At 32.2% G+C, this 17980-nt stretch overlaps 1 protein-coding gene across 3 annotated transcripts in view; it reads left to right on the forward strand.

Annotated features, from left to right (window-relative positions):
- Positions 1-17980, forward strand: part of LOC134707213 (ATP-binding cassette sub-family C member 3-like) — a 48235-nt gene that overhangs the window by 9212 nt on the left and 21043 nt on the right. For 2 of the 3 annotated variants that reach the window (XM_063566799.1, XM_063566797.1), the window contains exons 4-12: positions 233-361; positions 1220-1336; positions 8092-8153; positions 9198-9335; positions 9578-9808; positions 10928-11111; positions 13044-13364; positions 13685-13822; positions 15201-15347. In XM_063566799.1, coding sequence (XP_063422869.1) covers positions 233-361; positions 1220-1336; positions 8092-8153; positions 9198-9335; positions 9578-9808; positions 10928-11111; positions 13044-13364; positions 13685-13822; positions 15201-15347 — 1467 coding nt within the window. The remainder of the gene's footprint in view (positions 1-232; positions 362-1219; positions 1337-8091; positions 8154-9197; positions 9336-9577; positions 9809-10927; positions 11112-13043; positions 13365-13684; positions 13823-15200; positions 15348-17980) is intronic. The other variant, XM_063566798.1, reaches the window with a different exon arrangement.

Consider the following 17980-nt stretch of genomic DNA (forward strand, 5'->3'; position numbering starts at 1 on the left):
TTTTTTGTTTGTTTATTTGTTTTGTTATACATTTACTTCTTATCCTTTATTTTAAGCGTTTTTAATCTTATCAATACAATCGTGCAATAACTGTACTTATACCAATCAACCCGTTTTTCACAATGTAGGAAAATCTGAAAATAAAGAGCCGAAATTTTAAACGTAAATATATTGATTGTTTGAGAAGGAACTGTATATACATCCCCAGTTATTAGTATTTTATATATTGTAGATATATGTGGCGATATTAAATCAAGTCAACAGAAGACGAGGTGTGGTTTCATCTTGGTTGTTATGGTTATTTTGGATATTTGTTGTAATTTGTGCTGCAGTACCGTTACAAGATAATATTTCATATCAGGTTTGTTATGAAATGATCTTTTGAAATCAAGTCATAATCATGATATATGTTGGTCCTCAGAGTCAGAAATATTACTTTTTCCAAAACACATATCTAAATGACCAAAACATACTTTTAATTGGCATGCGACTTTTTTGGCGCCAAAAACGCATTGACTTTGTACTTTCCCTGTTCAAGACTAAAACGTCAGACACAAGATTTCTTTGCCTGACAGTAAGAAGAGATTTAAAGTAATGAATAAGTTGGCTGTGTAAAACATCATTCTTTCATTTGTAAAAAGAAATACAGCTTTTTTGTATCGGGCATATTTCAAAAGTTTGTTATCAACGATACAACGATGATTAGAAAAAGAAATAATGATTTCTGCATATATATACAGTACAAATTGACAAACATTTCCCTTATCTTAAAAAAACATCCTTTATTTTCTACTTTGATACTCTCGTAACAAAATTTCAGCTTGTTTTAATTGTAACGGGCGCCGTTTTTTTGAAATTTGAAAAGTGGTAAATTAATTGTTGTCTTTGTTTATTAAACTTATATACTGGTCAACAAATATTGATGATAATTCTATGTGTTCAGTAGTATTAACTATTAAAAGGAATTTTAATATCAAACTATCGGGTTTTTTTTCATAATACGGTGTAACCTGCCTTATCTAACACACTGGGGGACCAGAATAAAAGTCTGATTGAGCAGATTTTCGTAATACTCAGTCTTTTTATCTGCAAGGATAGGCATATTTGGGGACCAGAAAAATGTGTCGGTTAAAACAGGAAAGTGAAACACTCAGGTGTTGGATTAGGGAGGTTGCACTGTATATATCAACAGATTCAATTAATAGTTCTTTATTTTCAGCCATTATGTCTGAGTAGTATATTACAGTTTATCAGTTTCGGATTCTCGTGTGTTCAAGTTGTACTATACAGTTTAGCTGAAAGTCCAAGTGTTTATGGATACGAAAGAATAGGAAAGGTATATTTGCTAAGCGCACACTACGAATTTTAAAGCGAATTTTGTCGATGAAAAGCGTACGAGATGACTGTTATGTATTTTGTGATATTCTATGCTTGGGTGTATATGACATTTTGACTTCGAACATCACTGAAGATACATATACTTTCGAAATGCGTGTCCGGTGCAGAAAAACTGGTACCGTGGCTGTTATTACTCCTGTTGGTCATAATTCTGGCTATATTTTGTCTTACCAAAACACTTACTTTTGGCCATGAACATGAACTGATAATATTTGTATGTGGATTTTTTTTAGAATCAAGAAGGAGACATCGTACAATTTCTTGACTATTTCCCATTCATAATCAGATTCAGACATGTTGTCCAGAATGTCTGCTGTTGACAGTTCATATCGTAAAATACGTCAAACTTGTATTACTTATCAAAAAGTAAAATCACAAAAATACTGAACTCAGAGGAAAATAAATTGGAAAGTCCCTAATCACATGACTACAAATGACAAAACATATGAAAAACGAAAAGACAACAACTGTCATATTCCTGACCTTGCTGACTTGGTACAGGCGTTTTCAAAAGTAGAAAATCGTGGATTAAGCCTGGTTTTAGTAGCGCTAAACAGACATAATAAATAAAAAAGTCAAAATATGAGTACAGCAGTCATCATCGTGTTACAATTTTAAAAGAAACAATTTTGCGTGTCTGACGTCAGAAAATGTATACGTCACATATTTTTGTCGTTCAATGTTTATACAAACAATTTTAAAATTTCACATGGACAGTGTTAGAATACAGAGTTAAACAATCAAAATTATGTAACTTAAAGAATTAATTTCAGAAATAAACCGAGATTTAAAATAGTCCACAAGTTCTATAGAATTTACAGGAGTCCACAAACGGTTCATTATACTACGTGATTAAATAATTTTGACGTTTGTGGTTCCACGTATTTTCTAATTTATAATAGAAATATAACATACAGACATATATATATATATAGAAACTGCCAATTCACTTTTTTACACTATTATAGCATTTGAACATTTTTTAGTAAAACACAAATTTAATTCTATACCTTTACATACCAATAATTGTGTTGAACTTTTGAAATTTACCTCGTAAGTTTTTTAATTCACAGTTCAGTGTCATGTCTGTTTCATTTTAATCATATTTTTATTTGCAACGCAATCGAATGGATCTTATTTGGAAATAAATCTATTTGATGGTAAATTTTATCTATTCATGTCCAAATAGTCGCGTTAAATACTATCATGATATTTAAAAGTATAACAAATATGAAGGTGTATTTCAATGAGATAACCACTAATCATGTTGAGACAACAATAACGTGTAACATAACATGGTGTATAATTATAGATTATTACATGGCATTTTCCATATGGCCCTGGTATCAGCCCTAGACTCCCATATCAAGCCAGAGGGCTTTAGCCCGAGGGCTTGCTATGGGTCGTGGGCTGATACCACGGACCATATGGAAAATGACATGTAATAATCTATTTATCACATATTTTCAAGCAAGAGAAAAAAAAATAGCATACACCAAATTATGTTTGATATTTCATCACAAATTCAAAAAGACATTTAATGAAAAAAAATCAAAATATGTATCACCATGCACCATGATCACTCTGAGTTAAAAAAAAAAAGTTCGTATCACAGTAGGTAAGCAACGTTTTGTGATAAGATTCAGAAATAATTAACAATAAATATATTTATTCTAAGAATTGCAAATATTAAACGACTTAAGGTGTTAGACCTTGGTTCAGGGAGATAACTCTTTAAATCAGTTATGTGTTTGTAAAAGTCAAGTTTCATCAACGTATTTTAAGCATTTAACTGAAACAGATTGAAAATAATCTATGTAACATAGAAGCTTAGAATATACTTATGAAAATGGTTGACACAAACGTACTGATGATTTTAAGAGTTATTTCCCTTAACCTAGGTCTACCTCCTTAAAGTGTTACAATATGCTTTATAGGAAGAATACCATATCGCTACTCATTCCAGTGTGGCGTCAAATTTTGACATCTTAATTCTTTTAGTTATGACATCAAAATTTTACGAGAACTTTTGTGATTTTCACTATTGATATTTACTTTTTTCTACTACAGCAGATTCGTAAATTTCTAAATTTCTTTTCATTGTGTTCTCATTTTTCATTTTTTTGTATGAATTTACATGCATCGTCATTTGATCTGAGAGAAAACTCTCCTGGTCGTTTTGCTGCTTCGGCTGACTTGTTTACAAATTGATTTTGATTGACAGGTTACTAGTCCAGCAGCTAAGTTCAATATTTTGGGACAATTGATCACTTTATGGTAAAAGCATGAAACTTTGCACAGTGTAAGTTATGATGCTTATAAACAGTTTTGGATATGGAGCCATCAAAAAAAATTCCATAATGGCGGCCAATTTAAAATGGCCGCCAACAGTCATGCAGCAGAGTCGAAAAATATAGTTTAATTTATCATTTGAAAATTAAAGCACAAAACTTTGCATATTGCTAGTTATGATGATTATCAATCTTTTCTGAATATGGAACGTTAAAAGAAAAATCCATAAAGGCCGCCAATTTTAAAAATGGCCGCCAATAGTCATGAGGCGGAGTCCCAAAATATGGTATAATCTATTATTTGAAAATAAAAGCACACTTTGCATATTGCTAGTTATGGTGCTTATTAATCTTTAATGTATATGGAACAATCAAAATTAATTCCATAATGGCCGACAAATATAAAATGGCTGCCAACAGTCATGAGGCAGAGTCCCAAAAAAAGGGTATAATTGATCATTTGAAAATAAAAGAACAAAACTTTGCATATTGCTAGTTATGATGCTGATTAATCATTTCTGAATATTGAACAATCAAAAATAATTCCTTAATGGCCGATAAATTCAAAATGGCCACCAAAAGTCTTATTATCAGAAACTATAACGTGTATATCTAGAAAGCTATTAACAATCAACAAATATTTGTGCTTTGCAAAACTTTCAGGATATCGGGTCATCAAATCTTGAATAACATACTTTTTGTTTGTCTTTTTAACTTTTTCGATTCAAGCGTCACTAATACGTCATTTGTAGACGAAACACGCGTCTGGCATACAGAAATTATCCACAAGGAAAATATAAACCAATTTACGGTCATAGTTCTTACAACATAGCTATTGAAAAGATATCCAGGGTATCAAATGTAGAATATGACAAACCGACTAAATCAAATATTATTGTTTGGGCAAATTGCATCCTATGCCAAGAAATTATAGACGAAAAACTTATATGCTCATTTGATTCTAAACGTCTCAATGTTGGTGCTGGTTATCAATCTTTAGTTTACAATATTAAAAAGTTTCATGAATTACGATTGATGACTTAAGGCATAAATGTGTGATTGAAAACTTAGATGAGGGATCTCGAATAGCACAGTTTGTTATTGACCAAAAGGCATGTTGGCACAAATCTTGCAACTTAAAACTGAACATGACAAAGTTGAATAGAGCAGAAAAACGAACCTCACATGAGAGAATAGATAATAAAGCAACCACATCTTAAAGAAAACTACATAAAGCCTTTCAGTTCAGTCCACCAGTAACCCGTCTGTGTGCTTTTTCTGTAATGACAAAAGGTCAAGAAGCCCTTCATGAGTCCTCAACGTTTGGACAAGATACACATGTGAGAGAATATGCAGTAAAATTAAATGACACATTGTTACTTGCAAAGTTAAGTGTTGGTGATCTAATTGCACAGGAAGCAAAGTACCACGTTAAATGTTTACTTTCCTTATAAAATCGTCGTCTCGAATCGAATTGAAAAATGATAATGTCGAATCAAAGAAGGAATGTCAAATCCATGGTATTGCATTTTTAGAACTAGTCTCTTGTATAAATGAAACAAGGTCATGCTATGAGACCATAAGTGTTTACAAGTTGTCAGATCAATGTAAACTTTATACGGAAAGAATAACATGTCTAGGTGCAGATGTTTTATCTCGAGTTAATAGTACACGACTAAAACACAGCATTGTATCTAATTTCCCTAACTTAGATGCTTAAAAAAAAGGCCGTGAAAACATTTTTGCTTTCAAAAATGACATTGGTCCTGCATTGAAGAGAGTCTGCTTAGAAGACTTTGATAATGAGTTTGTCAACATATCAAAAGCAGCTAGGTTTGTTCGTTAAGATATTTTCGCATCAAATTCAGAATTTAAAGGAACCTTCCCAAAGGGATGTCAGTAAGCTTCTGTACCCCAGTCATTGCTTTCTTTGGTCAGTATGATTCAGTTTGGACCCAACATTCAGGATCGTTCATATTCTCAGTCGACATAAACAATAGCACAACTTCTGATGTATAGTTGTACAAAGAAACTATGCAACCGTCACATGAAAGATCATGAACCTCCAGTTTGTGCTTATTTGGGAATCATGATCCACTGTAAGACTAGAAAATGTGATCTCGTAGATACTTTCTTTAAACTTGGACTGTCTGTCTCATACGACCGAGTGTTAGAAATGTCTACTTCCATGGCCAATGATGATTGTCGTTGTTATTTCCAAGAAGGTACTGTTTGCCCTACCAATCTAATACAACATGTATTCACTTCATATGCTGTAGACAAAATTTATCACAATCCAAGCAGTATATTGTTAAAAGATTCATCCATGGTACAGGTATATCTTTATTCCATCATATTTCAGAGGATGTTCAAGGCGTTGTTCAAACATTTGACCAATCTGAACCTATGTTGAAAAGCCAGTCAAAGAGAGTGTCTCTTTTACCAGAGAGTTACTAAAATCTTATACCAGGTGTTCTAAGATTCAGTGAACCAGATATCCCATTAGTTGAAAAAGAACTTTCAATTGATATGTCCTTATTCCCAGCTGCATTAAAAGGGGAATTCAAATGGCTGAATCGCTGTGGATAGGATTTGGCACTGGAAAGAACTTCCGATATAGTTCAATTCATGGATTGTGCCTTGCTCTAGGACCGGTTGTGACACAGTCAATGCATTTTCTGGGACACATGGTCCGTATATGAGGAGTTGTCAGAGGCATTTCTGCAGGTTATTGAGAATCTAAATAAAGTGGAAATTTTAAAAGTGTTTTAAAGTAATAGAACGATATGGTGTGCTTTTGTATGATTGGTCTAGTACAGCTAATATGGTGAATGAGTTAAGAAAACAGTTATTCACGCAGAAGACAAGAACAATTGACAATATTCCTCCAACACGAGATGCACTTCTTCATTGAACATACGAAGCGTGCAGCTTACCAAGGTAGTGTTATTTGGGGCAATTGTTAAGTTGCAAATCCAAGTATGCCATCACCAGATTTATTAGGTTGGCAAAAACTTGATGGTACCATTCTGGTCTGTGCTTGCTGAAGTTTCAATGTCATGCATGTAAATTCTTGAAAGCAGCATTAAAATGCACAGCATTATGCAACTGCTCACCGGACTGTGAAAGAGAAATTGATTGAGACTGTGCTTTCCTTTGATTTTCTTGCATTTGTAGCATATTTTAATTATAATTTTAATCTGTTGTTATGTAAAATAGTTACTTGTGAGTTTTTATTTATTTCTTATCTCATTTTAAAAAAAGAAATACTCTTTGCACTGATTCAATACTGCACATGTTTGATTTCTTTTCATTTCAGGAAAATTGTGAAATTACCTGTAACTATGAAAAATGAGAACTCGTCAAAGTCGCCATTTTGAGTTGTATCGGCCATTTTTATTTCATAGTTAATGTCACCTGTTACATTAAATAATGATATGATTGTTTATACATGCTTGTATTGAAATAATTGATCCATTATTTTTTAAATTATTTTGATAACATATTTAAAAAAAAAACGTCAAATTTTGACATGTTCAACGGCGCCATTTTTTTTTATATTGCCGCCATTTTGAAAATATTATCTATGCACTCAGATATGAATGATACATTGTAGGCCTTTGTCGATATCAAATGATCAGTTTCACGGATTTGGTAACTTTCTATCACACAATGATGGTGTATACATACGAATACTGTCAAACTTAGACATTTTGACGCGCCATTTTGAATTTGCACGCCATTTTGATTATTTCTGTATTATAAGGTTTAAAAAAATAATAATTGACATATCTTAATTGTATTTCCTTTAGTTTGTGACATCTTCTGAACTCATTAAAATTGGAATACTTTATCAAGTGAATTATGTTATACTTATGTCGGCCATCTTGAATTTGGCGGCCATATTGGATTTTTTTTTCGTGGCTCCATATCTGAATTTTTTCTATACCCCTTAATCTTTCACTATGCCAAGTTTCATGCTTTTACCATAAAGTGATCAATTATTCTGATATCCGCTGGACTATACCGGAAGTTAAACTCGGGGGCTTGATATGGATTTTGAGGGCTGATATCGATATCGGCCCCGAGGGCTGATAACCAACCTTGACTTCCGGCTATTATTGGGCATGCAAAAACGTACATATCAGTATAAAATATGTGATAATAGGAATATAATGTGCCTCACAAGCGAGATGTTGTTATATATCTGAATTTTTCATTGCACATTTGGTGTTTTGTTAGTCTTCATATACCTAGTACAGTGCTTCGTTAATTTTAACTTGCTATTAGACGCCTTTGTAAAATAAATTATTGTATATTATATACAATGAACAAAGATAGTATATAGTGATGATATAAATATCAATGAGAATAAGTAAGAAGTTATAAATCCTGTTTACAGCCAGTATGTCCGAAGCCTTATTCATCAGTATTCTCGAAGCTGTTTTTCTGGTGGTTTACACCGTAAGTATTGAATCGAGTGTATATATTACTAAAAAATTCATAAATGAAATAAATTCTCAATGAAATAGTCTGAACACTCTTAACAGACGAATAAGCCTATACATTTTTTTATGAATGTCTTAAGTAAGGTTTATTCCTATTTTACCATATTTTCTTTAATTCTTTTTTCTCACTTCAATCGTGTATTTTTCATATTTTAATAAGCGTATTTTTGGACGTGGTAAATGCACCAACTGTTTTACTAGTTAAGGCAATTATGAATAATACAGGAACGTATATGTATCAACAAACACTAATGAAAATATTGTGAAAGCACGATTTTTTATACCACATAACAGCTATCGATTTTCAGTGATCAAAAGATATTTAGATATTTGCTGTCATGGCACAAGCATTACAAGTAAATGAAAATATTTGTCTGAAGGCACTATAACTGAATATCATCTGGATAGAAATTAATCCCCTCCCACCCCCAAAAAAAAAAATAAGGAAAGAAGGAGGATTTTGGGAGACATTTTTTTTTTGTATTTGGTTCTGATTTAATCTAAAATAATCTGTTCTATTTACATGTATTCTTAAAAGGTTAAATGTTGTCATTTATATGAATATTTGCCCCATGATAGTTATTATCATGAAACATAAAATTCGATTTTTTATTACATTTAATTGATACCCGTTTCTGTGTATAATATCCATAAATGGGGATAGTACCAGTTTATGAGAATAGTTCCTAACTTGTCAGAATAAAGGTCATTTGACATTTATCATTACAATGTGCAAAATATTAAGAAATTGTAGTTAAGGCATAAGACCATGACCCTCTTTTGAAATGACCGAAAACCTTTTGTTGAAGATAGACAATAACAGTCACACGAAAACATATCTGGTGGTGTTTTAGTTAAAGTGTTAAAGTACCTAAGTTATTTACAGCTAAATGCATATATGAACTCCATAATATATTGTACAATAAATATTTAAAGTAATCTAAACTATGTTTTTAACATCTGCAGCTATGAAAAAAACATTCTTTGAATATTTTTTTAGAATTGTTCGAACTTGCTACAAACGGACAATAAGTAAAGATGAACTTTGGGATCAACTTCCAGAGCTTCAAGCAGAAAGTCTAGTAAACGATTTACAGTTGCGCTGGGCAGCTCAAGAAAATATTAAAATTCGAAAGAGGTATTTTAATCATATAAATTTCTATACATATGTATTACCGGGACCAAACTATAGAAAATGAACGAGATTAAGTCGAAGAACAATAAAATCAAAATAAAAGACATGGCAATTATAAGAGCATATTTTTATTTTATTAATTTTAGAAAAACTTTCAAAAGATTGTTTTACAGTTATATCATGTGCAGCATATGTTATAGTTTGTTAATTATTTTCAATTATAACGTTTATTTATTGATTTGGAGTTTTAGACACAATAGTTCATACAGAAGTCAGTATTGTAAAAATGGTACCACACCTGGGGAAAAGACAGCGCTATTAAAAAGCAACATTTCTGAGGATGAAGACGATCAAGTTCGACAAAACCCATCATTACATAAATGTTGTTTGAAACTGTATGGATTGGAATGGTTTCGTGGAGCATGTCTGAAACTTTGTTGTGATTTCGCAACTTTGTTGCAACCTTTAATTCTCAAGTAAGCATACTTTAATCATCATTTGATTAGCTGTTGAAATCTAAAAACAATCAACATGTTTGTCAGTGGTGTCTTTTTTTAAAAGAAGCCACGTATTGATTAGATTTTAACACAATATTGACTGCTGAACCCCTATTTTTGACATTTTTGACCTATAATGTCTCGTTTTTTCTATGGAATTTGATGCGACTGTCATACAGGTGAGAGGTTTAGCTAGCTTTAAAATCAGGTTCAATCACATAATGTCTACATAAGGAAATTCCTGTACCAAGTCAGGAATATGACAGTTGTTATCCATTCGTTTGATGTGTTTGAGCTTTTGTTTTTGCCGTTTTAGTAGGGACTTTCCGTAAAAGATGAACAAAAACAAAATATAAAAAAATTAAATGTTTTTTTCCTGATTTTATTTTTAGGAATAAAAGCTGTAATACAATTCTTTCATAACAAATTTAAAGAGCAGAGTGTTATAAATGGTTAGGTTCACCGGGTAAAAATATATGACTTTACATTTATATTTTCCTAAACGAGTTTCCAATACGATGTGTCAAATCTGCGTAACAGAATTTATCTAAGAATATTTGCCCGGTAGGTTCTACTTTCATCTCGAACCTTCAGTTCTGCGTAACTAGCTTCAGTGGTTTCTAGCTGAAAGTTCTGTTTACCAAAATGGTTATAGCTTCATTACAGACGTTTACGCCAGTGACTATTTAGGTAAATAATGTTCTGATAAAGAATGAGGTAATGTGTTAGGATTTTACAGGAGACATTTATTAAATTCAAGCATTAATACACACTACATCTTTTCACATTGAATGTTGGAGACAGGTGTCATAAACGGACTAAGCTCTTGACCCGTTCGGAGCAACCGAGTACACAACCCTCTTGTATTTGATAGATATCCTATTCCCTATCACAAGATTGTAGTATATTGTTAATTGTTTTTATTCTTGTTACTTCGCAATACTGATTTTGTATTGTAATAGATTCATGCAATTGTTATTTTTTTCAGTATAACTATTTTAACCTCTATCAGGTTCTCTTGGATCCTTGCGTTTGGCTCGATCTTAACAATCATAATCAATGTCAACCAAGACCTAATTGAAACTTTACATATTTTAGGCTTATAATAAACGAGGCAGAGAAGCCTGCAGATGAAAGAGTATTGTGGTATGGAATCATTTTAGCTGTACTTCTGTTCCTACTTGGTCAGTTGAATGCTGTGTTATACGTTCATTCAAATCAAATGATGTTATCTTTAGGATTAAAGGTCAAAACAGCACTAATTGGTGTCATTTATAGAAAGGTAAAATATATTATTGTTTATTTATATTTTCTCTGCTTTGATTGATGTTTCCTGTCAATTATATATTTTATATCATAAACTGTAATTGTTATTTAAGAAAGATAACAAATTGAGAATGTGACGTCAGATTTGGACATCAATAAGCGACCAGACGTCGATCTAACTCTAACATATGTACTTCTGTTTTAATGCATCTCAAGCAGAAAAAACCTGTGGCTGTTCCACGAAACTATCCTAAGACCTGTCATAAGATATATCTTATGACATGTCTTATGATCCTCTTATGACTATCATAGAGCATGTCTTATGATCCTCTTATGACTGTCATAGGGCATGTCTTATGATCCTCTTATGACTTTCATAGAGCATATCTTATGATCCTCTTATGACTTTCATAGAGCATGTCTTATGATCCTCTTATGACTGTCATATAGGGATGTCTTATGATCCTCTTATGACTGCCATACGGCATGTTTTATGATCCTCTTATGACTATCATAGAACATGTCTTATGATCCTCTTATGACTGTCATAGGGCATGTCTTATGATCCTCTTATGACTGTCACAGGGCATGTCTTATGATCCTCTAATGACTGTCATAGGGCATGTATTATGATCCTCCTATGACTGTCATAGGGCATGTATTATGATCCTCTTATGGCTGTCACAGGGCATGTCTCATGATCCTCTTATGACTGTCCTATGACATATCTCAGACTTAGTATCGAAGCAGTCTTAGAATGATCGAAGGAAAAATATCCTAAACCTTTTTTTAAAGTTTTTTTAATTTTCAAATATTAACATTTTTGGAAAAAAATCATGTAAATGTAGTATTTCTTCCCCATACATCGCTCAACGTATTGATTAATACTTCAATACAAGATAATTTGTTTTTAAATAATTTTAAGAATACAAAAGTGTAATTTATTCAAATACTAGTAATCTATTTAAACACACCAATATATATATATATGAGACTTTAAATACAAAATAAAAAAAATTAATAATGATGATGTTTTTGTACAAGTGAGTTGAATTCAATTTGTCACTGTATCGGTTAAATAAAGTTGAAGGATAAAATCGTGCATTCTTGATATCAAAACATCGAAAGTTCATTGTTTGAAAAATCTTGAAAATCCGCCAACCTTTTAAGGTTTAGTTATGAGCAGGAAAAGGCAAAATTGATATAAAAATAAGTGTAATTTATACAAATAAACTTTTGACCATCCTATGACCATCATTAGACAATTCTCGTATAGTCCTAACTGTAACCAACTTTAAGAGATGTCCTACTTTTAATAGGACCACTTTGTGAAACCCTCTTTGGACTTAGATAAGTCGTAAGAACATCCTAGGACATGTATAAGTCCTAAGACAGATTTGTGAAACTGGCCCCAGCCTAAACGATTTTAAACATTTTAATATTTAACAGCATTAATAACAACGATTGCAATCTGATTGATAGATATGAATACAGATTGTTACAAAAACACCCAAATGGTTGAAAATTGTATTGAGGCAAAGATATATGAATAAAATATCTTTACATTCAAACAATCAGAACTTGATATTTTGTTTCTTTCTTGTATTAAAAAGAACTTAAAATAGTTCTTCATTATTATATTATTTATGCTTTATCCATTGCTGTACTGTTAAAGTTAATTATCAGAGGTACAATGCTTATAATTTAATACGCCAAACGAGCGTTTCGTCTACAAAAGACTTAAACGTAAGACTTATCAGTGACGCTAAGATGAAAATACTTATAAAGCCAAACAAATACAAAGTTGAAGAGCATTGAGGATCCATATTTCCAAAATATTGTACCAAATACGGCTATGGTAATCTATGCCTGGGATAATAAAAATATGGTTCACTTTATTTAGATTAAAATAAAACCATTCATAAGTGTTTTGTAATTTTTATTGAAGACATTAAAAGTAAGCAGCAATGTGAGAAAAGATTACACAGTGGGAGAAGTTGTCAACCTGGTTTCAGTGGACTGTCAACGTATTCAAGATGCATTTACCTATGCCGCAGAGATATTGTCATTCTTTGTCTTAATAATAGTTGGCGTGTATGAACTGTGGGTCGTAATGGGAACTGCTACATTAGGATGCTTACTGGTCATAGCTATTCTCACTTGTTTAAATGCTCTTTTTGGAAAACTACAACAGAAATATATGATGAACATTTTATATTACAAGGGAAAACGATGTAAACTATTGAATGAAATCATATTTGGAATGAAGGTAAGGACATGCTTGTTTTTTAATTTATGTCTGCGTTAAGGACAAACATATCATACATAGTTACAACACAACGAAACAGACGAACAGACGAAAATAATGAATGTCAAAATCTTTCACTGAGTTAAGTTACAATTGCAGATAGACTAAGAGTAATGAAGAGGATGTCAATAAACCTCCAAAATGATAATGGAATTTGGTTTAAAATAAAAAAAAATGGTGTCTATAGATTATTAAATGTGTCATTACAACACTGACACAATTCAGTGACGACATATACATATATATATATATATTTTTCTGAAAATTTTGTTATTTTACAGGTTATAAAAATGTACGCTTGGGAACCATATTTTTCGAAAAAGATAAGAGCAATTAGATTTAAAGAAATGGTTATACTACGCAAAATAGCTCGTGTAACAGCATGCTCAATCCTTAGTGCAGCACACAGTCCTTTTATGGTAATTGGTTTAGACTGCTTAGTTATATATATGATCTCCTCATGTCAGGTTGAAGAATTTATGTCACATGTTCGGACACCTTGAGGTTTTTTACTACGATTCAGGGTAAAATGAGTTGTCCCATATCACACACTTTTCTTTTCTTTTCATTAAAGATTTCCATAGTTTAACCGTCATAACCAAAATTTAAGCAGATTTATATTTTTTCCGTACGATTTGGAACCCCATTATATGCTAACATAAGGTAAAAGTCATATTCAGCTTTTCTCCCCATTTAAGAAAAAAACATTAATATCCAGAAAAATTTGTAAGGGTTCCGCGGAACCCAGTGTCTCGCCTATTTTTGCTGTAAATCGCAGGCTCAACAACAATGAGGAAAAAAATCAAAATATTCCTCTTGTTTAATACTATTTTATGATTGAAAGAAAATCTAAGTCCATTTAAAAGTAAATTACAGAAAAAACAGAGTAATCTTTTTACAAAATTTACTTCTGGATACAATCTTATGATCATAAATAAGCTTCTGTCCAAGTTTGGTACAAACCCAGGATAGTTTAAGAAAGTTATTAAAATTTTAAAAACTTTAACCACAGAGTGAATGTAATGGTTCTCGGCAGAAAAACTAAGTCCATTTAAAAGTAAAATATGGAAAAAATGGATTTATTTATTTACAAAATTTACTTCTGGATACTATCTTATGACCATAAACAATCTTCTGTCCAAGTTTGGTACAAACCCAGGATAGTTTAAGAAAGTTATTAAAATTCTAAAAACTTTAACCACAGAGTGAATGTTTTGTTTCCCCGCAGAAAAAAACTAAGTCCATTTATAGTAAAATACGGAAAAAATGGAATTTTATTTTTACAAAATTTACTTCTGGATACTATCTTATGATCATAAACAAGCTTCTGTCAAAGTTTGGTAGAATTACAGTATAGTTTAAGAAAGTTATTAAAATTTCAAAAACTTTAACCACAGAGTGAATATTTGTTGACGCCGCCGACGACGCCGACGACGACGGAATGTAGGATCGCTTAGTCTCGCTTTTTCGACTAAAGTCGAAGGCTCGACAAAAAGGAGTTTCATAACTTATATCAATATATTTAGCCTATTTTGTTTCTTGACTTATTCCCTGCTGATAAATAGAATAAATTTAAACTCTAGTTTTTTTTAACCTGACTAAATCCTTAAGTCTTTTGAAAGTAAATATTGTATTGGTGTAAATAACAAACGAACATGGGCATGACTATTGTTTGAATGTATATTTGTTTGTATTTTTAATGCAATAAGAATTTATGATAATATGGGGTCTTTGAAAGAAAAATATTGCAGAACAAATAAACGATTTTTTTTAACCTAAATCTATATTTCATTCCAGATGAACTTTTCCATTTTACTGATTTATACCCTGACATTTACCACAGAACCATTCAATGCTTCGAAAGCCTTTCTTGCCTTGTCCGTTATCAATGTATTAAGGTTCCCACTGACACTGATCCCATTTGTTATCACTGGAGTTATACAGGTGAGTATTATCAAACGTCGTTTAATAATGATGTTTTTGGTTTGTTTTGTCTGGTTGTGGAATTCGTTTGGTGGGTCATTCCTGAATAGTAGGAAACGCTTACTTTTACAACACACCCGGTATCGCTCCTTTGAAGTTCATGCAATTTGCTCAGTTTTTATTTTGACTGTCTCTGCCAATCGATATAGAACATCTGAACATAGGTAAACTCAACTGGAGTAATTCCGTTGAGGGTTATCTCACGTTGTATTTAAAATGTTCGCCTGTTGTTGATCGCTTAGGATTTGCCTGAATCAAATTGCACTGACGCCCTTTGTTACCACTTGAGTTGTTCAGTTGAATAAATGTTATTGTACGTTTTATTTAAAATAATTTCCTTGGTTACCACTTGACTTTAACAGCGGAGCAATTATCTGAGTCGATTAATAATGACACCTTTTATTACCATTACCGAGTAGTGTTATCCCAAATGGTTTTACAATGGTTCCCTTTTTTACCACCGAAGTTATTCTGATGAATAGTACCTTTATATCTATAATACTAAAATTACGAGGTCCAATTTGTCAGCCGTCATCACGTAAAAACGACGAATCAAAGAATTCAACTTTATATATAACTAATATAGTACAAAGGTGTAGATTAAAAATTACACCACTCCAGGCCCTTTGTTTTCCAAGTAATTAATATTGCCAATAATTAAGAAGTTCCGGGTCGAGTCCGATACCGATACCAATAGTATATTCACCTGTTACCTATTACCTTATCTGTACGTTCCGCATCTGACAGGCGCACCAACAAACGGTGTATTCAGGATTAATATGCTATATACACGGGTCATAATCACAGGGTTGACACTACTAAATTGTCAAATTGTTACCTATTGTAGTATTTTAATCAGTAAGACTTTCTAAGATAACAATACGAATACTAAAAATCTGGACCAAAAATAAGGCGTATAGGTACAGTTTTCAATTTGTTCGCGGGCATGACGTAAAACAGCGAATCAAAGAATTCAACTTTATTTATAACTAATATAGGACAATGCTGTTGATTAAAAAATACTCCATTCCAGGACCTTTTGTTTTCCAAATAATTAATATTACCAATTGATTGATAAGTTCCAGTTCGACGGGTTCAAACAGAAAGATTTGAAAGCAGAGAATAATCGGCATGACTTTATCAGATGACAATACTAATACTAAAATAAGGCTTGCGCATAGTTATATACTCTAATTCAGTCACGGACCCGCGATATCACGGGTGTGTTCTAGTGTTTTATAATGATTACCTATTTATCACTAGGGTTTTACAGCTGAGTATTAACAATGATATCAATTGTTACCACACCACTAGAGTTATTCCGATGAGTGTTATCCGATGTTGTATTTATTAGATCCCCTTTTGTTACCACTGGAGTTTTCAGCCGTAATATTTTCATAAGTAGTTTAACAATGACGTCTTGTTTCCACTGGAGTTTTACAGCGGCGTATCATCCACAGTCGTTTTACAATGACACTCTATGTTCCCACTTGAGTTTTATATATATAGTATCCTCAGTAGTTTAACCAGGACTCCCTTTATTACCACTAGCGTTTAAGATTAACGTATTATTCATGGTCGTCTAACAATGACTCCTTTTGTTCCCACTTGCGTTTATAATTGTGTGTTATCCGTAGCAGTTTACAATGACGCCCTTTGTTACCAGTTGAGAATTGAAAAAAAATATAATTGGTTTCAATATTTTGTTCTTATCAGGACTTACTATTATGTGACCTTAACTCCATGACTTATTTGTTTATCATGCATGTTCTTGCCAGTATTTGTTTTGAAACTTCTTTAGTAATTTTGTCATTTGTTGCCACTTGATTTTAACAGCTGAGTACAATTTAATCCAAGGCAAAAGTAGTATACTGCTGATCAATAGTCATAAATCTACTAAAGTAAGAAAAACAAAGTCTGGGTCACAAACCAAAGCCGAGGTAGACACATCAAATATATGAGGGAAAACAACAAAACAACAGAAACATGAAACTGCAAAAAAATAAACGCCAACCATCACACAAACAGACTATTTGCACACGGTCGTGTTTTTTCTGACTATTTATGACATCTTTTACTAAATCCATTGGATGTTGGATGTGTACTGATTGATAATTAGCCTTAGATGCATGATTTTTTTATAAGTTGTTAGTTGCTTTGCACTAGCTTTCAGTAACTGCGAGTACTCTCAGATCAGCATTTAGTGTCTTTTTGTTGTTGGGATTTACTGGTACCCGGCCACGTCCACTCTTTATTTTTGTTAGATGTATTTCTATTTGTATTCATCTGATGAGTTAAGACTTTTTCAACTGATTTTTATAGTTCGTTCTTATGTTGTACTGTATGCGGGGAGGGTTTGGGATCCTGCAGTTTTACAGTGGAGTTTTTTTTCCAAAGCCGTTTAACAGTGACCCATTCTGTGATCAAAGGAGTTATACAGCTGCGAAGTATGCGTAGTAGTTTTACAATTATGTCATTTGGATCCACAGAAAATAAACTCATCATAGATACCAGGATTGCACTCGCGTTTAGTCTACAAAAGACTCGAATAAAAAAAGATAAAAAGGCCAAATAAAGTACGAATTTGAAGACAA

The sequence above is a fragment of the Mytilus trossulus genome, chromosome 2 (genome assembly GCF_036588685.1).
Source record: "Mytilus trossulus isolate FHL-02 chromosome 2, PNRI_Mtr1.1.1.hap1, whole genome shotgun sequence".
Classification (NCBI taxonomy): Eukaryota; Metazoa; Mollusca; class Bivalvia; order Mytilida; family Mytilidae; genus Mytilus; species Mytilus trossulus.